This window comes from Xyrauchen texanus, chromosome 30, assembly GCF_025860055.1.
Source record: "Xyrauchen texanus isolate HMW12.3.18 chromosome 30, RBS_HiC_50CHRs, whole genome shotgun sequence".
Classification (NCBI taxonomy): domain Eukaryota; kingdom Metazoa; phylum Chordata; class Actinopteri; order Cypriniformes; family Catostomidae; genus Xyrauchen; species Xyrauchen texanus.
Genome location: NC_068305.1, coordinates 27,500,206 through 27,527,915, shown reverse-complemented (window position 1 = coordinate 27,527,915; position 27,710 = coordinate 27,500,206). Strand labels below are relative to the sequence as shown.

Below are 27,710 nucleotides of genomic sequence, written 5' to 3'. Positions count from 1 at the left end.
ATATTCATCAAAAGTCAATTTCTTCTTATTGTGTTGTTTCACACCTGTTATGACATTATGTTCTCAGTGGAACACAAAATGAAGTATTTAGGCAGAATGTTGGGTATGAACAGTCTCAGTCACCATCAGTTTTTCCATACAACGTAAGTAAATACTGACTGAGGCATTTTGTAAAAAAAATCTGAAATCCAGGAGTTCCAGTTTTTTTTGTCTGAACCTTCCCTGACTAAAATATCCCTCTAAAAAATATGCCCAACCCAATGCGAATGAACATTTTTGGCTTGATTAAAAGCAGTAGGTTTAGATGTTACCACATGAAGCACATTTCTACCAGAAAAAACACTTTTTACAGTGCCGAAAGGCTGATGAACATACAGGGTACTCACCACACGCTGAAAAATTGGCCCAACAGAGAAATGTGTCTTCAAAGCCCACGGGGCAAAAAGTTATGTACTGTTTGGTGTTCTATATGCCCATTTCCATTGGCTAGTCCAGATCTAAGCAATAAAACCACACAAGCCCACTGCTCAAGTTGAGTCAGTTGAGACACTGCTCAAACTAAGTGGGACGTTCACACTAAAGAGAGAACTTGAGATGATGACCAGCTATGAGTGATAAAGTAACAGGAGAGTAGGTGACCACACACACACATACTCTAGAACATGCACAACACACACACACACACACACACACACACACACTCACTCACTCACTCTCACTGCTATAAACATGCATGTTGTTTTATAAATAAATGAAATATAAATGATAATGCTAATTGTGAAACATCTGTGTTAATTACTCATACATACTATAAACCAATATTCAAACATTTTAGAGCAATTATTAATCTTAGTTAATAGTAAATTATAAATATACTATGCACTATTTATTATTCGTTCATAATACATTTACTAATGTTAATATATACAGTACAACATAATGTTAAAAATGTTTAAGTATATGTATACATTAACACTAACCTAACCCTAACCTTATTGGTAAGTGTTACCAGAGTGCTCATCTTGAGGCCATGACTTAATTAAAGTTACAGTTCACCCAAAATATATTTAAAAAACATGTTCGGACGTTTGGACTTCGACTTGGACATTAAATATAGTTAATTTGGATAAAATCCAGTAAAAGAGACAATATTGTATCTAAACAAAATGATGAGGTAACTTTACACTAATTAGATGATTTTCAGAGCGTGATGAAACAAGCACTGTTTAATTAAATGCTTCACTTCAGCAACCAAGGAGAACAAGCAAATACTATGACTTAATTAAAGGGATAGTTAACCCCCCAAAATTAAAATGCTGTTTTTGGTTTTGGTGAACTCTCCCTTAAACAGCACAAATAACTGGAATGTTATTTAGGTCTTTGTAATAAACAGACCAGAGGAACTAAATAGGGCAGAGTTTCAGCACTAACTTGTTTAATTTAGAAAGAACATTCAGGAAACCATCACTCTGACTGACAGTATTGCCACAGAGAACAAAGCCAGAGTCTAAGATTGCACTCTGAGCTGCTAAACTCACCATGCAGCAGAAATTATTTTTTAATGTCTAACAGGTAATTTATGACTATTTTCTTGATTAAAGGGTTATTTCACCCAAAAAGAAAGAATCTATCATCATTTATTCACTCTCATGCCATCCCAGATGTGTATGACTTTCTTTGTTTTGCTGAACACAAATGAAGATTTTTAGGTCCATACAATACAAGTGGATGTTGGTTAGCACTTTAAAGCTCCAAAAAGCTTAGACAGTCATTGTAAAAGCAATCCATATGACTCCAGTGGTTAAATGAATGTCTTCTAAAGCGATATGATGCCCTATTCACTACAAATGTTTTCGCTCTCCGATGCCTGTCCACAATGGGACTCGGTTCCCTCAGCCTCTCGCGTGACGTAAGTACGTTGGCATGTTCACGCGAGAATGTAAGTGTAAGCGTAGTTCTAGCAGGAAGATCTCAGGATTCATTCATCAGGCATCACATCCAATCACAATACAGCCTCAGCTTTATGAGCCGGTTAGGTGCCACTCATTGTTCGCATATTTTGTTTTCACTCACGCACATTTAAGTTATCAGTCTATTCTTCTTTTGGGGAACAATTGTCAATGCAAATAGCTGGTGGAAGATGGGGTTTCAGGTTCACAATCCTTTGTTCATCTAAAGCTTTATAATGCATCAATATTGCTTTAAGCGGCAATATTAATTTTACTAGAGCAATCGGTTCTCAACAAATATGTTAGGTGATTGTGTGTTTCACAGCATGGAGGCCACACTACTTGGGCACACAAGCATGGGTGCACATTTCTCAAATGTTACCACAGTGTTTGCATGCCTGAGCATTATCCTTTTGGGGAAGTAGGTTCCAATATTCATGCACGTCCTTACGCACAAGAACTTCAAAGCATAAGATCCGATCATCCATCAAGATGATGCTTCTGTCCACTGACACCTAGCAACAGGAATTGCTCATTACATTTCTGTATTTCATTAACAGCACAATGCAGATTGTGCTCAAATACAAGAAATTATCAAATTAAATCTAGTAATTATTTCCATATCTATCTATGTCACATGTTTCATGAGTCATCTGTCATCATTTCAGTGAAGAGATTTGTATTGCCATGGGTCAATGAAACTATAAATTATTTTATCATATAGAACAGTTAAGGTTTCTTAACAAAGGGGCCTCTCTACACTATGGGGCTTTTTTCACTAACGTTTGAATTCTAAGCTTCATTACCGGTGTAGGTGTGGCGTAGTGGGCCAAAGCACATAACTAGTAATCAGAAGGTTGCTGGTTCGATCCCCACAGCCACCACCATTGTGTCCTTGAGCAAGGCACTTAACTCCAGGTTGCTCTGGGGGGATTGTCCCTGTAATAAGTGCACTGTAAGTCGCTTTTGATAAAAGCGTCAGCCAAATGCATAAATGTAAATGTAAATGTACTCAAAATTCTGGATACAGTTAATTTCTGCATCTGCTGGTCAAAACATAAGCTCCCCACTCAGGCTCTCCTCATTAGTTCATCAACATATGTGTTCACTACATGTGCTCGTGGTAAGGGCAGTAACATATAGTAGCAGGTAAGTAATGCCGAGTTTACACTACATGATTTTAGGCCCAATATTGACTCGCCGACAAAAGCCTGAAATCATAGGCAAATCGGAGCTCGCTCCCATGAGCAAAGAAAGCAATGTATGAATTATCAAAGACGCGATCTGAGAGAAGTGCCGACGTGTCACCAATCTCAGCAAGATATCTAGAATGCTAAATATCTGGACCTGTCTGCGATTCCAAATCACGCAATTTGAAATGTGTTTTGACTGAATACAACTGCAGTGTTTACCTACAGCCAATAAGATAGCAAGAAACGAGAGGAGAAAGAAAGGAGTCCTGATGTACCTGCAACAGAACATCAACTAGCATGGCTGCAGTATCAAGAAAGTCTCATTGGACCGAAGAAATGGAGGAAAAAATTGTAGAACATTGGCAAGCGCACCAGTGCCGGTTTGATGTTTCATCTGAACTGTACCACAACCGGGTGGCGAAAAAGAAGAGTTGGAGAGATATCGGCAATTCTCTTGGACATTCAGGTAAGCAAATAGGTAGATTTTTCATTAGGAGGTACTCTTTCATATTGTAACCAATAAAATATCTGATGCCTTTAGGCGATTAAAAACATACAGATCATATTCTGAAATGCATAACAAATGATCATGCATTTGTTTTCATATCTCGTATGACTTCTCGCGTGTACTCTGTTGTGAAACGTAATTTGTCAATAGTCACAGAGTCCTCGGGGATTCGACAATAGTGAAATGTTTTGTAACGTGTTCACCCCTGTCATCGATTCCTTGAGAAATTTGAAAACTGTACGACTTCCATGACAAGACAGACGGTTGTGTAATATGAACGGTTCCACAATCCGACATCACTGAAAGTCGTGTAGTGTGTAGGAGGTTGTGGCAGGGCGGAGGGCGGGGCCGTGATCCTACACACCCGGTCCCGTATTAGGCTAATTATGCCTCCGTGAGGTTTAAAGGCTGACTGCAGAGGGCCGTGCGGGAGAGAGAGATCGTTAGCGGACATGTCCGTCATATGTGTTTGTGTCTTTGTTTTAAGTTTACCATTAAACTATAATTTATATTATCAAGCCGGTTCTCGCCTCCTCCTTTCCATTGAATACGTTACATTGGTGCCGAAGCCCAGAAAGGAGGAGGGATACGCCGTAGTAGAGTTCTCGCCACTACCGTCCACCCCAATGGAGCAGCCGCGGCCATCTGCCGGGGGACGAGGAGTCCAGCCACATGAACGAGGACGATGGCCGCCGACCGCGAGGGGAGGAGGGGCTCCTAGCCGACCGCCTGGAGCGGTCAGGGCCGCTGCCAGGGGCGGAGGAGTCACCTACCGGCTGCTGAAACGCGGCGGGGTTTAAGACCGCCGACCGCGAGCGGGGAGGGGCTCACTGCCGACCGCCTGGAGCGAGAGAACCGCTGCCAGGGGCAGGGGAGACCCCTTCTAGTCCCCGAGAACGCGGCGGGGTGTTCCGTCCGCCAGGGGCTGGAGGACTGCCTCAGATCCGCCCGGAGAGGCGCGGCTGTCGTCCGATAAAGGGTGGAGGAGTGGCCGAGGAACAAGCTGTGGCGTATCGGAGAACTGGCGAGTAAGTTTTCTTTTTATTTTTTTTTATTTTTATTTTTTTCATCTCTCTCTCCTCTCTCTCTCTCACTGTCGCTCTTGCGTTGGCCTTTATCCTCTTTTAAATTTTACAGTTTTTTGGTGGGGTACTACACTGTTACAGGAGTACCCTCCCATTTTAATCATTTCTGTTTCCCTCCCCTTGTCCCCTCCCTCATCCAGGTAGATGGGGATGACCTGCCGGCAGTCAGCGTGGAAGGCGCGCCCTCCCCCAGGGAAAGAGGGGGGGATGTACGTCAGGCCGGGGCTCCCCAGCCTGAGAGAACGAGGGAGGAATGTGGCAGGGCGGAGGGCGGGGCCGGGTCGTGATCCAACACACGCGGTCCCGTATTAGGCTAATTATGCCTCCGTGAGGTTTAAAGGCTGACTGCAGAGGGCCGTGCGGGAGAGAGACATGTCCGTCATATGTGTTTGTGTCTTTGTTTTAAGTTTACCATTAAACTATAATTTATATTATCAAGCCGGTTCTCGCCTCCTCCTTTCCATTGAATACGTTACAGAGGTATAAGTTATATATGACTTTATTTGGATAAAAACTGCGCAAATGTGTCATCCAGACAATGCAACTGCAGCTTGTGTTCTGCTGTGCAACTAAACGTCCCAGGACACCACAACCATAGTGTGCTTTCTGCTGTTGGCTCAATACATCTTCTAAGCAGAACAAATGTGCGGTCTAGGTGCTGCAACTCTCAGGTGTGCTTTTAAGCATCTTACTGTATGACACCGCAAATGCAGTTTATATAAAAGCATTTCAATTCCCTTCACATGGCAAAGCATTATTTATCTTTGCAGGGGTATTGCACAAATAATGCTCGCCATCATTATAGGGATCAAACGCAAACATTGTTTGTCCTTTTTCTAGGGTATTGCACAGAGAAAATCACCCTTATTGTAGGGCTCAAACACAAAACGTTGTTTCGTACTTTTGCAGGGGCATTGCACAAGCATGCCCGCCTTTTGCAAGGGCCAATCCAAGCAAAGGCTTATTCACAAGCATTGTTTAGCCTTCTGCAAAGAAATTGTACAAACAAGGCTCACCCATTCGGAGGGGCTCTACAATTCTCATCTATACAACCTTTCTTTAGGGTATGGCACAATAGTATCTACACACCTGCTGTATTGCCTACAGACGCTGTTTTATTAATTACATGGTAAGCGGCTAGTTAACTTCAAGCTGGAAGTGTAGACTACGAGAGTTGTAGTTGACTATTCTGTTCAACCCCTTAAATATACACAAGAAATAAATAAGCAAATAAACAATACATGTGTATCCCATAGTGAAATTAATTATTTTGAAGTTAGGAAATTTAAATTAGGTTAGGATTGTCATTTGACATGTATATAAAAGCATTTAAATTCCCTTCACATGGAAAAGCATTGTTTATCTTTGCAGGGGTATTGCTCTTACATTTCTTTAGGGTATGGCACAATAGTAGTTATGCCTACAGGCTTATGTTTGCATCATTCATTTATTTATTTATTTTCTTTCAGCTATGTCCCTCATCCTCTGAAGACCTGGTTGTTGTCCTGAGTCTAATTATTTGGTTTTGTATTTTCTTTTTGGGGCTTAGGTTAAATTAGGTCCTAATTCCTTTTGGGGTAAGCTTCGCTCCCCTGCCGTCATTGCCTCCGGCAGGATCTAATGGTTCAAGCAGCATCGGAGCACTGAACCATAGGATGGGGCTTACGCCAAATTATATTTATCTTTTCGTTCATATTATTACAATAATCTTGAGTCTTTCTGATAGAAATTACATGATACAACCGGAAGTGCAGCTTGATTTATTTACAAGAGAACGCTGTTCACAAACTTAATTGTTTTCCTTTCACTTAAACCTGCCAGCGTGCAGGTGACAATTGGGAAACATTTCATCATTTCATCATATTCCAACTTGAAAGGTTTTTCTAAACCTTTTGTCAGAAAGCAAGAGACCCAAGTGCAGAGGAACAGTTTACAGGATTTATTGACAATAAATTAGAACACAGCAGGGCTGGCGAAGTATGAGGAACCCAGCACCGACTGCTGCAGGAAGGTGGTGAGTTTGTTTGTAGATGTGTGTGCGTCATGGTCATGTAGAGAGCATGTCTATGAGTATTCCTTCTTGAAGAATGTGTTCTTAGGCATGTATGCATTGTGGCAGTATAGAAAGCAGATTCGTGAGGAATCCTCCGTTGAAGAATGTATGAGCAGAAGGACAAGCGCAGCAGCAAACTTGAAGGTAACCGCACTCCAGACACATGGGCAGAGACAGGCAACCAATACAGATACAAGAGACAGCACCAACTGAGGCAGAGAGCAAGGTGAGTTACTTTACACACAACAACAATCTAGCAAATATCATGACCCAACAGCAGGCAGAGAATGAATGGAGAACAGGTGCTGTCGGCATGCTAATTAGTGGCAAGATCAGCATTTCCATGGAAACAATCAGTGTTCCCATGGAAATGCCAATCACACATCTGGCAGCACCTGAGAGAAAAACAAAACAAACAGAACAAACCGCCGAATTAACCAGGACCGTGACACCTTCTCCGAATCGCGTTCTTAACAGAACAGCAACCAGGTCAGATGTCCCAAGACACAAAGTTGTGCTGATCTCACTTTTTGAGTCCACAATTTGTGTATTTCCTGTATTTTTAGCTACACATCTGCTGTATTTCCTACAGATGTAGTTTTATAAATTACATGGTATGCGGCTTAAGGCTGGAAGTGTAAACAATGTTAGTTGTAGTTGACTATTCTGTGCAACCCCTTAAATATACAGAAGAAATAAATAAGCAAATAAACAATACATGTGTATCCCATAGTGAAAATAATTATTTTGAAGTTAGGGATTTTAAATTAGGTTAGGGTTGTCATTTGACAATTACATGAGTAAGTGTGAGTGAGATCAGGTGACATTTTTTATTTTATGAATGAAGATGAGAAACTGAGATGTGCAAAAAGCCACTGAATTCAAAACGGTTATTTATGAACACTACTTTTATGCACCTTGCTTAAGAAGTATGATCTGCACATTAAGAGCATAAATACAACAACTGTCAATAGAATATGACAGGAGATGAGATTACACCTAGGGGAGATCTGTAAAATATATCTCGTGTATTTTCCTGATGCATTCAGACATAATGAACAAACCTAAATATATTCAAATCCTCTAATGTGACAAAATACTCCAAGACAGCAAGTTAGAACAAAAGCATAACATAAACACTGACAACAATTTAACTACTCTATTCTAACTCATCAATAAGCTGCTAACAAATGTCTCTAAGTGATACATTTTCATGAATATTGGAGAAACATTTTCTTTTGAATATCCTAAAACACACTGAAATGGATTAGTGGATGGTAAAACACATTGCCAATGTCTTCTTTGTTTGAGAGGAAAATATATTATGATTATTTTGCCCTCCCCACTTCTGCTGAAGGTACTTATTGTAATAAAACTAAATAAACACATCATAGTACTCCACTAACTTTACAAACAGTATTATTTTGTGCTTGGACACACAACCACATATGTTTTGGTATGTTTGTCCTTAAAAACATGAGATTATTTATGTTTTCAAAAATTGCAATGAGAAAAGGACACAAGAGTAAAACACTCACATCAATGAAAAGTTCCAGTGTATATCACTGGCCATTCCTCATCCATGACATGCGCTTAATGCATAACAATACATTCAAACATAGATAAATGGAATGCAGAATGAAGCACAAAGCACAGCCTAATGAATAATGAATGTATCATTCTGAAGCAGAATTGGATGAGAGACCTTTGTGATGGAGGTAAGTTTCACTGGCCACAAATACTGAGCAAATGACATTTCAACACTTCTGTCTGCAACACGGAACATGACCTTTGTTCTTTACTGTGTTAAATGAATGATTAGAACTAATTAAAAGTTGCAGAATAATGCAGTTTGCTTGAAACACATTGAAATTGGCACTGATTACTGTTGCCTCCATGGGTCGATCTAAAATCCAATATAAATTGGGTTCTTAATCTTCAAACAGATAAATAGGTTAAACATTGTTCATCATATACATTAATACTCTAAAGTGCTCTTGGTTTACAGTAATACGAAAAGTTTCATTTAACTTTTTACATTTTATGTTCATTTATGGTGATGTGGAAAAGGCTATGAATAGGAAGCACAATTCTGTTTCATTAATGTAAAAAATAAACAATCATGTCTTAGATCTCCCGTGTCCCATCCAAGGTCCAGACCTGGAGATTCCAGAGGTCTGGGCGTAGGTGCCAGATTGTGCCCCATTCCTGAGAGAGGAGGTCCTCCCTCAGGGGAACTCACCACAGACGGGCTGTCGTGAGGAGCGTGAGTTCCGAGAACCAAGTCTGGGTGGGCCAGTACGGTGCCACGAGGATGACCAGTTCCCCATCCTCCCTGACCTAGCACAAGGTTTGTGCAAGCAGGCTCACTGGAGGGAACGCATACTTGCGCAGCCCCGGGGCCAGCTGTGTGCCAGCGCATCTGTGCCGAGGGGAGCCTCCGTCAGAGAATAACAGAGCGAGCAGTGGGAGGATTCCCGGAAGGCAAACAGGACTACCAGTTATTTGCCGAATTGACTCCAATTCAGCTGGACCACCAGGGGGTTTAGTCTCCACTCTCCCCTGAGCGTCACCTGCCGTGACAGTGCTTTCGCTGTACAGTTGATGTCACCCAGGATGTGAGTGGCCCGTAACTACTTTAGTCGCTGCTGACTCCAGAGGAGGAGATGGCAGGCGAGTTGCGATATGCGACACTTTGGCTATTTATATATGCTACCATTGTCGTGCTGTCTGTACGGACCAACACGTGCTTGCCCTGGATCAATGGCCGAAGCCTCCGCAGGGCCAGCAATACCGCAAGCAAGTCGAGGCAGTTGATATGCCAATGCAGTCACGGCCCTGTCCAGGAGACAGCGGCTGCATGCCGTTTCACACGGCGCCCCAGCCTAACTTGGAGGCGTCTGTCGTAACGACATGCCTAGACACTTGCTGTAAGGGGACCCCTGCCCACAGAAATGCAAGGTCTGAAGGTGCGGCTGCATATCGGCATGATGGCCACGCAACGCATGCCGTGTCACCATGCCCATCTCGGAACTCATGTCTGAAGCCAGTGCTGTAGCGGTGTGATATGCATCAACCCTGCCGAGGACGCCAAATGCCCCAGGAGCCTCTGAAACTTTTTCATTGGGACCACTGTTATCTGCCTTAATGACTTCAAGCAGCTCAGCACAGACTGCATGGACTCGTCCGAGAGGCGTGCCATCAGGGAGACCGAGTCTAACTCAATCCTGTGAAAAGAGATGCTCTGAGCTGGGAAGACCTGCTGAGGTGCCTGAGCACCAGGTCCCTGTACACACACAACAGGTCTCGAGTGTGGACTAGAATCAGCCAATCGTTGAGATAATTGAGGATACAGATGCCCACTTCCCTTAGCAGCGCAAGGGCTGCCTCTGTGACTTTTGTAAAGTTCAGCACTCGTAGGTCCAAGATTGGCTGCAACGTTTCTTTGGGCACGATGAAGTAGGGGCTGTAGAACCCCTTCTTCATCTCAGCTGGAGGGACCAGCTCTATCGCATCCTTCTGCAGCGGCATCCGCTTCACCTCAGTGAGGGGCGAGAACGCCGCTGCAGAAGGAGCCGCCTGACTTAAGGCCTCAGGGGGACACCCTCGGCAGCGAGCAGACCTTGAACCGCACTGGGGCCGGATGTGTTGAATGGCCTCCATCTGCTGCTTCACCGCGGAGAACTGCTGGGCAAAGTCCTCAATGGTGTTGCCGATTGGCTGATCTAGGAGATGGGTGAACCCAGAAGGTGCCCACCACGACTATGTGAGTTCTTAGTGCACCTCCAGGAAGAATGGGACCAGTGCAGGGCACGGCGCTCCAAACCCAGGAACCAATCAACGAGAGTACTGGGGAATGGGAGGTCCGTGGGGATTACCCGGTGGTAGCACTCCCATTGGGGTCCCCAAATCGCCACCAGCGCTAACCAACCCGGCCTCGTACCCGTAGCTAGAAGGCAAGAAGGAAATTCACATCCACAACGTTGCCATGGACATGTATTTGCAGTGAGAACATGAACCATCCACGAACGCTGGCCCAGACACAGCGCTCGTGGCTGTCAGAGGCGGAGAGATAGCGACCGCATCCAGGAACTACACACAGGCGGAAAGGCATCTTTAAAAAGATGCTCTCCATGAGTGGGCACACTTTTAGAAGGATATATAATCTTTTCTGCAAGAATATATACTCTTTAAGCTGTTGAAGCACCCAGGGGCGTGCTCTGCATCAATCGTGCAGAGATGGAGAAAGCAGCTGAAATGCACCGTATATCGAAAAGAATACCCTTCTCGTTGTGAGGTGAATGGTACGGCAGTGCAACTCGCTGCTCAACACCACTCGGCTCCAAAGAAAAAATCTGAATGAATTGTAAGCCAGCTCGTTTTATACCCGTATGTCCGGGGGAGTGGCATGCAAATTCCATTCGGCAATTCTCATTGGCCTTTTCTCAAAGATGTTTGGGGCTCCCAAGTGTGACCCCTAGTGTCACTGAATCAACACAACGTCGATTGAGTGACAGATATGGAACTCCCTAAGGTAGCAGCAGCATGTTTTCACTTTTTCTGTGTAGGGATATCCAGCATTTCTGGATAAAAAACGTAGATGAAATTTTTCTTTATTGCTATAAATATCAAATTCTCTTGTAGCCTACATGAGTACTTTAGCAGAATTCCATTAAAAATAACTTGTCTTCTGTGTGCACCTGAAAGCATGAATGATAAACATTACACAGGAGAAAAAGTAAGTGTGAATTTTTACATGCACGTTCTTATACTGACTATGCGTAATAAACTGAAAATGTGTGGGAAATTTATAAATGCATTAATCAGATTTCACATTACGTGTAAACACCTACACCGGTGTTCATATTGGCTTTTCCAAAGTACACAAGTGTTGTGCGCATGCCTCTTCACAGTTTGATGTCAAAAGCAGATATAGATATTTAGTTATTTTTTAATAGATAAGCTGATTTTGGTAGTTATTTGCATATAGGTGCCTGTAAATGAGCTCATTAGCTCTTTAACTTATGGTAAAGTTTAAGTTTATTTATACAACAATCTAAAATCACTTTGAAAAAACTCTCTGCTCTAATATTCCTAATCATTACTTCAATTAACTTTTTAACAATGAACAATTTTCTATACAACAATCATTCATTAGTATGTAAACACATCCACTCAAAAAACTCTAAAGGCACCCACGCACTGTGGAGACTGAAAGGCTTAGTGGAAATCAATACATCCCACACATTATTCAGAGTAAAGTCGCCCTGGCCACATTACTCAGCAAAAATGCCCTCACAGAGAAATTATTTGGTAATAAAAGTGTGTATCCTTAACAACACGCTATTACCAGTCACTAAATACACTGATATAAGTCTTCCATGCCTTCAGTATATAACAAAGTAATATTTCTCATTTTGAGTTGAACTGAAAATAATGATTTAAATAGTGAGTCAGTCAAGTGCTGATTCAGTAACCATGCACAACTCAGTGAATCACTAGACTGATTCAGAACCAGTTCATAAGGGTAATTTATTCGTGAATGAAATTTAGATGACCAGAATGGCCCACTCACTTTCGGAATGTAGGAATACCATGGACTGAGCGTCCAGGTGAGGTTCCAGAGCTCTGGCTGCGTCCAGAGAGCAGACTGTCTGTCTCAAATTGAAAAGTTCCATCACAGTCATCTGGAATATCAAGGAATTCCCCATCACTCCACACCTTCACACTACCATCCATGGTCTGATATTTAATCTCAATGGAAATACTTGTCTGAAATAAAACGAAAAAAGAAAAAAATTATATATGTACATTTATGTCAAATTAATGTTCTTTAAACAGAAAAAAGATCAAACTTGATATAAGCCTATGCTCTATTGTGCAAAATTAATTTCATTTTGTTTCCCCATGAAGTTACAATTTTAATAAAAAATTACATATATTTAATATAAAAAAAGTTTTATGGCTTTAGTCTACAGTATGTCTGTTAGCTTTGAGGCCAGCTATATGCTGGTGTACCCCTAATAGTTGACAAAAATAACTTTTTGCATATATACATTTTAAATGTATAGAATTTAGCTTCCGGAAAAAAAACAGACCAAAAATATTGCATAACTTAACAAACCTTAACTTAAGGCAATTAGCAATTTTTTTAAAAAAAGAGGGACACTCTCTCCGTTTGAATAGCAAATATGTCAACACAGGAATGAAAACTGTGTTCTTCAAAGCCATTTCATGAGGTCTTTTATAAGGATATACAGTATAAAAACTTATGCACATATAGTCAAATAAGATGCTCCCAGGTTTCAAAAGGAGTAAATAAAAATATTTAGCCTGAACAGAGGTTGAATGATAAGGTTTAGTATTAGATGTTAGAGTTAAGCTTAAGTGTTAAGGTTAGGGTCATGCATGAGGCAGTATCACTCTGTCAGCAATCAATTACCCTTTCCTTCTCATGTTTACGAACTCATTAAAGGAGGTAAAAGAAAAAGTTTAGCCTTAGTCCAACTTATCTCTGTCAACTAATCTCTGATGGTCACTTCTCACGGGTGAACATGAGCCCTGCTGTAGATTTATGCCCTTATCTTAATTAACCAAGATGATTCAAGCTATGATTCTGATTCTAAGTCTCACCTATTTTACAATAATAGAAATTACAAGTACCGGTAGGTTGCATGTATTTTCTTGGTAATAAATAGCGTTAAACTATGTTGTAGAGGTAAAATATAGCTCGTCTCATTTTCTAATACAAGAAAATGCATTCCAAGTTACTGTATACTTTAAAGACTCAATGAAATCAAAATTAAAGTATTGTGGCGTGTCTAAAGTCCAGCCCGCATTAATTGATCATCTAGCATCTTTAATGCTGCCTAAATATGTCTTTTGGACCATCAAATAGCCAGCAGCCTGATGGCACTTCAACATTTTAAAAAAAAAATCTTAATTTGTGTTCTTCTGAAGAAAGACAGTAATACACATCTGGGATGGCATCAGGGTAAGTAAATACTGAAAGAAATTGGTGACTGAAAGAGTTGGGTGAACTTCATTTAATGCAACACCTCCACTGTTACATTTCCTTTACTATGGAGCTGCTATTTATTATTGTAAAACACAGAGATAAACCATATTGAAAAAGGAAGAATCTGAATAGTACCATATAGTCTGTGAGTAGATATGTAACCATGACAACAGCAGTTTCCATGCAAGTTGTGCAAAACTAGACTTTTTGGTGAAATAAATGAATGGGAGTTTTTGTCTTGTGTGTGTTGTGTGGTTATTACACACACAATATGTAAGTACTTTTCCAATTATATACCCTCATGTTGTCCCAGTCTGTATGACTTTTTTCCATGGAACCTAAAAGGAGAAATTCATGTTAGGGAAATTCATGTTAGGGAGCATGAATTTCTCACCTTTCACATTCATTGTATCTTTTTTCCATACAATGAAAGTAAATAGTGACTGATGCTGTCATTCCGCCTAACATCTCCTTTTGTGTTACTCAGAAAAAAGATTAGACATATGTTTGGAAAAAAAGAGGTGGAGATGGAGTAAATGATAACAGAATTTATATTTTCCTTTACTAAAGAACATTCCTGAATTGGCAGACCAGAAAAACACATACAGACAAAAGTACACAAACTGCTTAAAATCTTTATGTCTCACCAGTATGGCGGTGTTGTTGTCATCAGTAAGAGTGTCAGACACCTCCAGATGACCCTCCTCTACCACTTTCTGGAGAACCATCCGGAAAGTGCCAATTAACCTTTAAAAAGAAAATGGCATATATATATATATATATATATATATATACTATATATATATATATATATAGTGTGTGTATATACGTGGCACATATATATATATATATATATATATATATATATATATATATATATATATATATATATATATATATATATATATGTGTGTAGTGTGTATATACACATATATACACACTATATCAGTCATCCAGTTAACCTGTTGAGTGGTGGTCACAGTGAGGGGGATACACAGTAATAGCTTAAATGTGCAAAGTGCAGTAAAAATCATGCACACAACCAGGCCCTATATTACAAGTTTATAAAATATATGCAAAATGCATGAAAACATAATGTATGCAAAGGTATCAACTGAGAATATAATGGAGTTTGTCAACATGTACAACAAAATCTTTATAAATATGAGCTGTGTAATTTCTGTGCCTTTAACTTCAAAAATAAAATTGCTAAAATTGTATGTGTTTACATTGTATAGGCTAATCTTGGAAATTATAGATTACAGTTTATTATTATTATTATTATTATTATTGCTTAATCACTGCTCTGTATATAAACTCAAACATTCTGATTACTAACCTCTCCCTTCAGAGGTAATTATACACTATGAATTATTTAGATATTGTCCAATTACCTATAAAAAGAACAATTCACTTTCTTTATTAAAACAAGATAGGTTCAATCATTCCTATCCACAAAAAAACATAATTTTTCATATAACCATAATGTCTTTTCTGAGTTTAAAAGCATACCAGTCACACAAATCAAGAGTATTGTTTCAAATATTCATAAGCTGATCAACAAACAATCACATAAATAGTGATATGTATTTTTTCTGCCATTATTGGTTCAACCACTCTTCAACAATCCAGATTGTCTGTTTATGCACCGTTTAAACTGCTAACAGTTTTAGCACCTGCCTCTAAGCCACATCTTTATCAGGATGTGAAATTAAACCCTCACTTCCATTGTTTACGTGCAGAGACTGGATGCAGGGTTCGATAAAGGTAAAGAGGCCTCATTGTGATTGATACAGCCCGATTCTGTGGTGAAATGGTGGCTTTGTGACTGACTGTTGACTGGCACACGGTGTGCATGCATCCACGGGTGAATAATTAGCTGATCCTGGATCAAGTTCTGGCTCCCGATCAACTTTTCTAAAGACTGTACATATATTATTGATCTTCTGAACAAACAGACAATTGACTTTCATCTGCTCCATAATTTACTGCAGCCTGCCTTGTCAAGTCACTACTCCTTTGTTAGGGAGGTCAAAGCCTGAGAATTCATGTCCTTTGTCTGAGTGTGTGTATGCTTAGAAAGACATAGAGGGAAAGAAAGACATGATGAAGCCCCCTATAAGCAAACTTTGGCTAAATCATCTAACCATATGCAGAAGGTTACTGTAACAAATCTCAAGTTTTCTTCTCAAGGAGGAAGCAAGGGCCGGGTAAATGTTCAACGCAAGTCTTTTATTTTACAAACTTTTCAGTCTAGCACAACAAGGTTTGCTTTCCAGCACAACACAAAAACAAACTGAAAAACTCTGATGCATGTCTCTCTCTCTCTATTCTGGAGGTTTGGACTGCCCCTTTTATCCCTCTCCAGCGACACAAAACAGCTGTTTGAGGTGATTTCCCACAGGTGTCATCATTACCGCTCTTCCTCTCCTGGCCTCACTCTCCAAAGATGTCGCTTGACCATGCCTGCATCACCACAGTTATTTTTAAACTAAACCAATATAGCAGTAAGAAAACATGTTCTCTATTACCTCATAGTTAGGAAAAGATTTTCCAACCAAAAGCACTGCAGTCCATTTCATTAAAAGAATTTCATGTCAGCTATCCACTAACATGCTTGTCTACTGTCTTCTTTGCCTATCGGTACACTACCATTGTGTCAGTATCCCAAGAGATACCGTGAAAAATTTGAGTAGTCATCTACAAGGTCACCACCTTGTGGTCAGTTGGTTATGAAATAACAATAGCAATGAATCCACTTTATTTCTGAATTCCATTAAATTCCATTTTACTCCATTCATGCCAGGATCAAACATGGACATCTGCTGGATGATCTTCCCAGGTATATTAATCTCTATGTATAACCTTGTGACACCACATCAGGGTTCGTGTGTGGAACTAAGGAGGCGGGGAGCAGTGACACGCTTCAGGTCAGGCTTTATTCTCTTGTCTCTTTTGTGTACAGCGTAGGTACTTTTCATTCAGTCAATAATCACTCTAAACATAAACATACATTTCTTCAGAACACTCGTCAGATCATAAACACTCAGTAGATCACACGGCAATGCTGTACACTCGTTCCCTCTCTTCCTCTCTGGCATGTTTTGGCCACTTTTGAGGCCTCGCCCTACTATCACTGTAACAAGAAACAGCTGTTAGAAATCCACGCCACTCCCTCTCTCCCACAAACAGACACATAACCACGCCCCCATCAACACAAACCTCAAAAGGTTGACACAAAGCAGGTTGACACAGGTTTTGAGCTACACATCATTAGTCTGCACAACAACGTGTCTCACACCTGGCTAACATTTTGCAAACATTAGGATATCACATGGTGTTTGTTGCTGTGATCAGCTAAGTCATGGATATATATTACATCTGTAACTAACAAACACATAGTTAATGAGCTGCATGGGTGACATATGTTACATTGGTATTTCAATTATTCAACAGATACCTCTTTCTACATAGCAGTCTATTCACAGGTGTGAAAAGATGCGTGTGAACTTAATGTCACATAAATCGGATCTCTGTTTGGCATAACAAAAAACAAAGCGCCAATCATTGATTGTGCATGGCAATTAAATTACTTGGTTATAAACCTCAATAACAAAACAAAAAAGTAATGGTAGATTTTTCACCTGCTGCTCAGCAAAGTGGTCTATTTACTTATCCCATATAGTCAGACAAGTTGAACTGGATCTAATTTAGATTAGAAGACAAATCAGACCCATAGAGGGAAATCGCAAGGGGGTCGGGGGGGTCAGGACCCACCTATCTGAGGGTTGTCCCCCCCTAAAATATCATTAAAATATGTGTTTTGTAAATAATATAATGATATATTCTTAAAATAATTATTTAAGAAATAAAATGATACAAATGCAAACGGGGCAACAACTAAAAAACCCTTGGTATCCCCTTCAAAAATTGCTCTTGAGAATTGTTATGTTTATTGCCCCCCCAACATTTTGATGAAATTTTCGCCCCTGATCAGACCCATTCTTAAGCGACAGCAACCGAGAATCCTTAAACAGCCATGGCAATTAGAAATCTTGCTCAATTTACAATTGAACTCATCGTGAAAATGACATGAAGTTAGCCATATATACACAGGCACACACCCACGCACACCGATGCCTGCATCAGCACCTTGTCAGGACACAGAATTTAAATGTCACTAGAACAGCTGATAATCTTCTAAAAAATGCCCTAAAAAATAACCCGGGTAAAGGTGGCACATTGCGAATTGACATGTTGGTAGAAGGCAGCGAATATGTGCTGTCTGTGAGCACTTTACTTTTAGTTATTTCTGAAGTTCTCTGTGTCTAAAGTTATTGGTCAAAGACACCAGAAAATTAAACAACATGCTTCACATCTTCAAATAAACGCTTAAGTAAAACATGCATCAATCCATATACCCAACAGCCAGCATTAACTATTTAAAGAGAAAGAAAGAATCATATTTTCTTTTGATTAGGAAAAGTTTAGCCCCCCATTTTGGGATATATTTTCCAAAAGTAGGCTACAAATAAAATGACATACCTTGAATGGATTGTTCATCTGTTTTTTAATTCAAGAAAGTAATAGAGCATTGCATCTGTTGTAATTTGTCAAATATTCCAATACATTTATTCTAATGTCCCTGAGGCACTTCACTGAATTTATCCCAAGAAAATAATTTGTGTGCACTGTCTTTAATTTTTGTAATGAATTAAAAAAAAAAATCTGTTCCTTTGATGAGAAAAATATTTTACCAAAATAAATAAAATAATGCATAATTTTTTTTTATCAAAACCAGGCTATTAAATAGTGTCCCTTATTCTGACCTCAACACCATCACACCAACCATTATCAGCCAATAAAAGTTTTTGTTCCAACCATTTGTGACATTATTAACCAGAAGTGACATAGCTTTCTTCAACATTGTGGTGCAGAAACAAGTACCGGTAAGAAATATAATAATTTATATTAATATTTTGAAATGTATTATAGTCAGATTGATATGGTCAAGCTCAACAACTCAACCCCATCACATGAAATTAAGATAATAAATCAGTACTTCTCAAAATGATATTCTAAACCATAAATATATATAGAATTTATTAAATTAATGCATGCTATATGGCCTTAAGTCCCACACCACACAAGGAACAATGACCATTTTGAGCAACAAAAAAAACACATCAGCGTTACACAACCCTGTCATGTTTTTCATTGTCAACCCGTGACAGGTTTGAATAATAAATATTGTAACAAAAATATGAAAGTCAATATATTATACATTACAAATGTTATATGTTTTCTTGAATGAAACTTGGAGTTAAAAATATCAGGGTGCAAGTAGCCTAGTGGTGGGAGAGTTGTGACGGGGTTTAGATGAGAGTGACGATATTGGCGAATTTAAAAAGGAACACAATTAAGAATAAATTTATTGTTAGCTCATGTCAAGTCAAGTTATTTTATTTATCATTTGCACAGCTTACACAGGGTAAACTGGGCATTGAAATGCTTGGGACAAGGCTCAGCTCAGTGCACAAAGACAGTGCAGGACAATTTAACATACAGGCAAACAGCACAGACAAGTAAATATAGGGAATGCAGATTATGAGAGGTATTTATAAAAAGACAGTACTGGGTCAGGAGTAGGGGTGGGATCCCAATATTAAACAATGACCATAGATAAGTAAGAGTGTAGGTTATTTGTCATTGCAGTGCAAACATTAATGTAGAGCAAAAGCAAGTACAGAGTGATACAGTAAACTGCTAAATATATAGATGGACTTAGGTGAGAATAGCAGCAGGAGTCGTATAGTAAGTTAGCTGACATAAGAAGAGTATGCAGTAATAAATACACAATCATAAATTCCCAATAAATACACAATATGCAGAATAAATAAACTGAAAAGTGGTGGAGTGCAGGGTGGTGGTAGCTAATGGCTGTTCAATAGTCTGATAGCTTGTAGGTAGACACTGTTTTTTAATCTAGCTGTTCGTGACTGAATACTCCTGAAGCGTCTGCCAGATGGCTGTGACTCGAACAAATTGTGAGGTGGGTGGATGCAGTCCTTGATGGCTTTCTTCAGACAGCATGAATAGTTAGTGTCCTGTAAGGTTGGGACTTTGCTCCCTATGATGGGCTCTGCTGTTCTCACCACACTCTGCAGTACTTTGCAGTCAAGTGCAGAGAAGCTGTCGAACCAGACCGTGATACAGCCAGTCAAGATTCTCTGTATGGTGCAGCGGCACAATTTTTTCAGGGTGCCAAACTTCTTTAGCATTTGCCGAAAGTAAAGGCTTTGACGGGCTGATCTCCCTACCTTGTGTGTATGAAGGGACCAGGAGAGGTCATCGGGGATGTGTATGCCAAGAGACTCATAGCTTTTGACCCTTTCAACCTCTGCACCATTGATGTAAATAGGAGCATGTCTCTGAGACTTCCTGAAATCCACAATCATCTCCTTTGTTTTGCCGACATTTAGGGAGAGGTTATTGTCTCCACACCATTCCGAAAGTGCTCTGACCTCTTCCCTGTAGGACGTTTCGTCTCCACTGCAGATATGGCCTAAGATGGTCGTGTCATCAGCAAACTTGAAGATGATATTAGAGCTGTGCTTTGCAACACAGTCGTGTGTGAACAGGGAGTACAGAAGGTGACAGAGCACTCATCCCTGTGGGGCACCAGTGCTGTGTGTGAGCGTAGAGGATGTGCAGCTGCCGATCCTCACCACCTGGGGTCTGCACATCAGAAAGTCCAGAATCCAGTTACATAGGTGGCTGCTAAGCCCCAGATCTTTTAGCATGGCTACCAGTTTTGTGGGGATGATGGTGATAAATGCAGAGCTATAGTCGATAAACAACATCTGCACATAGGTGTCTCTTTCGCCAGGTGTGTAAGGGCAGAGTGCAGAGCCATTCCTACGAAAACATCTGTGGATCTATTGGCACTTTTCCACTGCACGTTACGATTCAACTCGACTCGACTCTGCTCGCTTTACTTTTCTGAGCATGCAGCTTCAACGTGGGTGGGATTATAGGCTGATCGTCATAGTTGCACTGACACTACTACCGTGACATCATCTTAAAAGCGACAAAACACACAACAAAGGAGCAATCAATGAATGGTGTTCTTGATTCTCGGCATGTGCCTGTTTTTCATAGCAAGACGACAATCTTTGTTTCAAAAGAGGCTGAATGCAGCAAGACAAAATACAGCTAAAAAAACAGGAGAGTTTGGGAAATCATACACCAAAGCGCAGAAGAGGACATCACTGTGTTAGCTAAAAGATGATTCACAAGGGTAAGCTAACCTGCCATCTAGCTTAAAGCAATGACGCTGATAGTGATAATTTTCTATGACAAATCAATGATCTGCAGGGTTTTGACCTCACAAATAGTATCGGCTCACATGAAACCTCGACCGATGTGGTACTATATAAAGAACCAGGTACTATCCACAGTGGAAAACCCCCAAAAAGTGAGCAGAATCGATATATAGTATTCAGACAATAAATTAAAATATATATAGTAATAATAAAAATGAAATAAAAAACTAGTGACTTTTTGCACTAAGTGAAAATAGCATTGTCCACGCAGCCAAGCTATTTGCACTCCGATGTATGTAGCATTGTTTTTTTCCGATTAATTTTAGCGAATTGGTTCCTTTGTACAATTTATATCAATTCATATTAATGCCTTGTTGATATTAATTTGGGACTGTGCATACAATTATCCCCAACTCAATACTTCAAAGCATATGTACTGAATATTTACAGCAGTTGTTTTTAAATACTCTCATAAATCTTAAACAGTCTAAAGACAAATACTTTAATAGTTCTCTTTGTGTTTGAAGGAAGTTTGAGTTCATATAGCAAATGTATTGATTTCATATACCTGTTAGTGAAGACTTTGCTGTAATTAAACACTTGGATTTCTAGCATCTCATCACCATCCACTTGACTCCCGATTGGCCATCGAAATGCCTGGAAAACAAACCAAAAATTTATCTGTTCAATTTATTTAAACAGAATTGACTCTCTGCAGACTTTTCTAGGCTCATTATTCATGCTAGAGTATATCATGCCATGAGCAATATAACAAAACAAGTCTACTGTCATAGAATGTGACTTCATATATCAAATCCAAACAAGCTTGGTACCTGAAAAATTATTGATAATCCTATAAAATTAGAATCTATAATAATAAACAACATTAATGACACAGCTGGAAATGAACACAGATTAAGGCAGCATAAAGAAATCCACACTCTGTCATGCATGGGAATTTACAGTAGCAACAGAAATATTTTTGAGATGTCAGATGATTTTATAATTATTTACACAACATATAAAACAACAGATGCAGCATTTAGATAAAAAATTATTGTGTTTAACTCTTACTTGTTATTATTGTACATGCTCTCTGTATTGTAATCAATGATAGCAGTACAGAGAATTCTAAATACAGTACTGTAAGTACATTTACAGATTCATCACTTGCCTTCAACATCCAATTAAATCATTAAATCATTAAATGTTAATTCAGACGGTAACTTTGGTAACTTTCAGTGTAAAGAATATATAGGATATTGAAGGACAACTCTCGTCTATTTCCTGTTAAATTAACTGGTGCAATCTAAGAATTTGTCTTTTATGGTGCTGGGCTCATATCAGTGGGATGATCTATTAGCTTGCTCATGACCCCAGAACATGGACTACCATCTGGCACACTGATCTATACAGACAAATAGGCTGCCCTCTGGGCTGCTGAGCCATTCCATTTTTCTCTGATTATAGAGAACAGCGGTACTCCACCACCAGACTATGGGACCGCCACAATGTTTCTTGCCAAGTCAGTCAGTGCAGAACTGAGCCTGGGCAGGAAACTCTGACTAGGGGAATGGGATGGCATATTATGTTGTAGTGTAAAAGTCACAGAGACACAAGAGAAAAAGTTAAAGTGGATCCCCCATGTTTTTCTCTGTGAAAGGCAAAGTCTGTAGTAACTCACTGATCAGTAAAAACAAAATAACCACATAATGAGGCCACTAAATTCATCAGTATGCTGAAATGCTCTGATTAACAAGGGAAGATGGTGAAGAATACATTCTGAAACACTCATCGTCTAAAGGGCTGATGTTGAAACTACACCTTATGTCCAGAGACACATAAATGCACATCTACGAGAAGATCAAGTTTTGGCTGGTTAGCCTGGGGTCATTTAGCTCTTGGTGGTAAATACTGTAATGTATAACATTATGTGGGCACAAAGCACGTTCCTCTATTGATGGCCATTTAAAATGAGCCATAATTTCTGATGAAATCAACAGTAAATTGCAAAATGTCACTACATAACTGTAGATATGTCACCAGTGAAAAACTTCTTTTGGAGGGCTTCAAGGAGATCTAATATAAGAGGATCAGTCACATGCTATTAATGACTCTAGTGATTAATTCAAAAAAGTGTCTGTGATTGCTGTTGGATAGATTTCTAGGTATTATAGGCATACACATACAAACACATATTATGGCGGCCAAAAGTTTGGAATAATGTACAGATTTTGCTCTTACGGAAAGAAATTGGTACTTTTATTCACCAAAGTGGCATTCAACTGATCACAATGTATAGGCAGCACATTAATAACTTGAAAAATTACTATTACAATTTGAAAAAAAAGAGTTCTCATCAAAAATCCTCCACATGCAGCAATGACAACTTTGCAGATCCTCAGATACTCAGGTGATATTTCACCCCACGCTTCCTGTAGCACTTGCCATAAATGTGGCTGTCTTTTCAGGCTCTTCTCACACACCGTACAGTCTAGCTGATCCCACAAAAGCTCAATGGGTTTAAGATCCATAACACTCTTTCCCCGTCTGTCGCTCTCTCCACGTTGTGTCGGAGAAGCGACACTAGGGGTCTCTCTTGAGCGCCGAATATGCCTCTGATCCATTGAAAAAAGGCCAATGAGAAGTTGTCAGTCAGTATTTGCATACCCCGCCCCCGGACATACGGGCATAAATGCGAGGCAAATACTAGAGTTCATTCAGAAATTTTCTTCGGAGCCGATGGTTGTGCATGCGGTTCGCGTGAGATCACACCAGTTCCTGTATTCCTCTGACACTCTGCATGCTGTTGGATTGAGGGCGCATTACAGCGGCGATTTCTCCTTCTTGCACGGCAGTGCAATTGCCCCTGGGTGCTTCAACAGTGCAGAAACCCAACTCTAAGAGAGTTGTTTAAGAGAGTGATTTTCTCTAAAAGAGCAATACACAGCGGCGTTGAACGTCCTTTTCAGGACGCGTCTTTTTAAAGACGTGTTTCCGCCTCTGTGTAGTTTCCGGATGCGTCGATTTCTCCCACCTCCTACAGTCATAAAAACTGCCTGGCGTACCTGGGTTGCGATTACACGCAGGCAGCGTTTTTATGAATGGTCTATGTTTTCAGTGCGAGAACATAGCCATGACAGCATTGCGGTCGTAGGCTTTTTCTTGTAGTGAGAGAAAGCCACTTCAGCCGCCCCCCGTGCCTCGCCTCTTTCCCACGGGATTGGGGCAGGCGCCATGGGCGATGAAGGTGATTTGGGGATAAAGACGGGCTGTGTTCGCCGGGTACCCCCCCGCAAGCCTCCCGCCTCCCCGGTACGCTTGCTGGCTTCCGTCTGAGCTCGGGATGAGCGTTTTCTCTCCAATAAGGTTATGTTCTCAGTGCGAGAACATAGCTGTTGCAGCATTGCAGTCATAGGCTTTCTTTTGTCATGAGAGAAAGCCATTTCAGCCGACCCCCCCGCGAACCACCCGCCTCCCCAGCACGCTTGCTTGCTCCCATCTGCTCGGGATGAGTGCGGCCCGCTTCATGGCCGGCCTGCCGGTCCCTTGAGCTCCCAGGATTGGATGACGATAATCACCGCTGCATCGGAGAGCGTTACAGTGGCATCTGATGCTGATGACTCATCTGCGCTGCCACCTTCGAGTCTGTGCGCCCAGTCTGAGCCTGATGCACAGAGGTCCGATATGCTTCCCCGGGTACAGCGGACCGGAAAATCCCGTCCCCCTCCCCCTCACGGCTACTTGTTTGGTTCCACGGGCATGTGCGCTGCTCACAGCCGCACCCCGCCCCGGTTCCTTTCTTCCTGGACGTGCATGACGAGCTGAGCAAGCCAAGCTTCCTCTCTCCTCCGCTCTCACTACCCTCGGCGGTAGAGCGGTCCCAGACCACTCCCCCCCTGCACGCCATGGCCCCCCCTGCAGTCCACCGGGTCAAGGCTCCAAAAATGTGCACTTGGGTAGTCCTGTTCTTGACGTGCTGCAGGAACTGCACTCGAACACGCGATGGCCCCCCTTGTGGTCCGGAAACTCAACACATGGACTGGACCTGGTCGCAGTAGAGGAGGTAGACAAAGCACGCTTTCTCAAACGCTCCCGTCTCCCAGCTCCGTCCATTCGGCGACACCACCTGACGACTCTACCCAGCAGCCCTCAGTGGTGAAGAAACAGACAGAGGCTATTTCACACATCCTGCCCTGCCGCAAACGTGCCGCCAGGGGCCATGCCCTGTCTGCTCGCCGAGGGCGTCCTCCTGCGGCTTTCAAGAAAGAAAGAAAAGCGGTGCTCCGCCTCAACAAACATGGGCCCAGCTCTCCACCCTGGCGTCGAGCTCCCCGCAGAAGATGGACGCCCCCTCATCTCACGGACCCCCTCGAGGCCCCGGAAGGCTCCCAGGCGCTCCTGAGATGACCGACCCAGAGACTGAGACGTTAGCTCCGGAGCTGGTAAGACCACTCCGTTCCCCGGTGGAGGGCCGGGAGGAGAATCTTTTGTTGAATTAATTTCATTTGCCACACCCCCTAACGGGGGCTGCGGTACTCACATTCTCAATAATAGAGCTATTTCCTTTTTTGTCTCTGGGTCACCTGGCCTGCAAATGCCGTTCTCACGGCACTCTGCCGCCAGGCCTCAACAGTCCCGGCACGCTGAACGCGGCCCCAGATCCACCTTCAGCCCCACGACTGTTCCCCGGCCGGCCGGTTCTGACGACTCCAGAGGATGCCACTAAAGGACCTCCTCCTCATTCACCAACCCGCCCCCTGCCGGATGTCCGGAGCAAGGTAAGTGCTTTGAGTCTTTTCTCAGCACCAGAGCCTCGGGACGCGTCCGCGCCTCCTGACGGTGTACTACCTGCTCCACCCCGCTGCGAAGCCCCACTGGGTACGTCAAAAATAACCGTCCCTTTGGTGCCCCTAGCACGGAGATTGGATGCGTGGCTTTCACTTCCCAACCCGTCTCGCTGGCTGGCCCGGACCATCCGACTCGGTCACGCAATTCAGTTTGCCAGGCCCCCGCCCCCCTTCACGGGCGTCCACTTTACCGCAGTGCACGGCCAACATGCCAAATTCCTGCGCGCGGAGATCGCTACTCTCTTACTCGAAGACGCGATAGAGCCTGTCCCTCCAACCGAAATGAAGAAGGGTTTCTACAGCCCTTACTTCATTGTACCCAAGAAAGGCGGCGGCTTACGACCAATCTTGGACCTGCGAGTTTTCAATCGAGCGCTGCTCAAACTCCCGTTCAAAATGCTCATGCACAAATGCATCTTGACAAGCGTCCAACACCTAGATTGGTTCGCAGCGGTAGACCTGAAGGACGAGTACTTCCACGTCTCAATCTTGCCGCGACACCGACCATTTCTACGGTTCGCATTCGACGGCCAGGCATTCCAGTACAAAGTCCTCCCCTTCGGCATGTCTCTGTCCCCTCGCGTCTTCACGAAAGTTGCAGAGGCAGCTCTTGCCCCGCTCCGAGAAGCTGGCATCCGCATACTCAACTACCTCGACGACTGGCTCATATTGGCCCACTCCCGAGAGTTACTATGTGCTCACAGAGACCAGGTGCTCAGGCACCTCAGCTGCTTGGGGCTTCAGGTCAACCGAGAAAAGAGCAAGCTCACCCCGGTCCAGAGCATCTCCTTTCTCGGCATGGAGTTAGACTCAGTCTCAATGTCCGCACGTCTCACCAACGAGCGTGCGCAGTCGGTGCTGAAATGCCTCGCCAAATTCAGGCCAGGCACAACGGTCCCTTTAAAACTCTTCCAGAGGCTCCTGGGGCATATAGCATCCTCCGCTGCGACCACGCCGCTGGGGTTGATGCATATGAGACCAATTCAGCACTGGCTTCAGACTCGAGTCCCGAGACGAGCATGGCGCCACGGCATGCACCGTGTGACGATCACCCACGCCTGCCGAAAAACACTACAACCCTGGACAGACCTCTGCTTTCTACGGGCAGGAGTGCCCCTGCAGCAGGTGTCCCGACGCGTCCTGGTCACTACCGACGCCTCCAGATTGGGTTGGGGCGCCGTATGCAAAGGGCACGCAGCCGCGGGCTGCGGGCTGCTTGCTCCCGAGAGACCTCCCACTGCCCGCTCTGGTACGGCCGAACAGAGGCTCCCCTTGGGACAGACGCCCTGGTGCACAGCTGGCCCGCGGGGCTACGCAAGTATGCTTTTCCCCCCAGTGAGCCTTCTTGCACAGGTGCTGTGCAAGGTCAGGGAGGACGAGGAACAAGTCACACTAGTGGCTCCCTACTGGCCCAACCGGGCCTGGTTCTCGGACCTCGTGCTCCTCGCGACAGCCCCTCCGTGGCAAATTCCCCTGAGGAGGGACCTTCTTTCTCAGGGGCAGGGCACGCTCTGACATCCGCATCCAGACCTCTGGAAACTCCACATCTGGTCCCTGGACGGGACGCGGAAGATCTAGCAGGTCTACCACCTACCGTCGTAGACACAATCAACCAAGCCAGAGCCCCTTCTACCAGGCAGCTTTACGCCCAGAAGTGGCGCCTGTTCGCAGATTGGTGTTCTTCCAGGGCCGAAGACCCACAGAGGTGCGCAGTTAGGTCAGTTCTCTT

At 42.4% G+C, this 27,710-nt stretch overlaps 1 protein-coding gene across 1 annotated transcript in view; it reads right to left on the bottom strand.

Annotated features, from left to right (window-relative positions):
• LOC127623751 (otoferlin-like) overlaps window positions 1-27,710 on the bottom strand; it is a 104,753-nt gene that overhangs the window by 50,868 nt on the left and 26,175 nt on the right. Inside the window, exons 3-5 of the mRNA XM_052098234.1 lie at window positions 21,700-21,788; window positions 14,454-14,553; window positions 12,364-12,560 (exon numbers count right to left, since the gene is read on the bottom strand). Of these exons, the coding sequence (XP_051954194.1) occupies window positions 12,364-12,560; window positions 14,454-14,553; window positions 21,700-21,788 (386 nt within the window). The remainder of the gene's footprint in view (window positions 1-12,363; window positions 12,561-14,453; window positions 14,554-21,699; window positions 21,789-27,710) is intronic.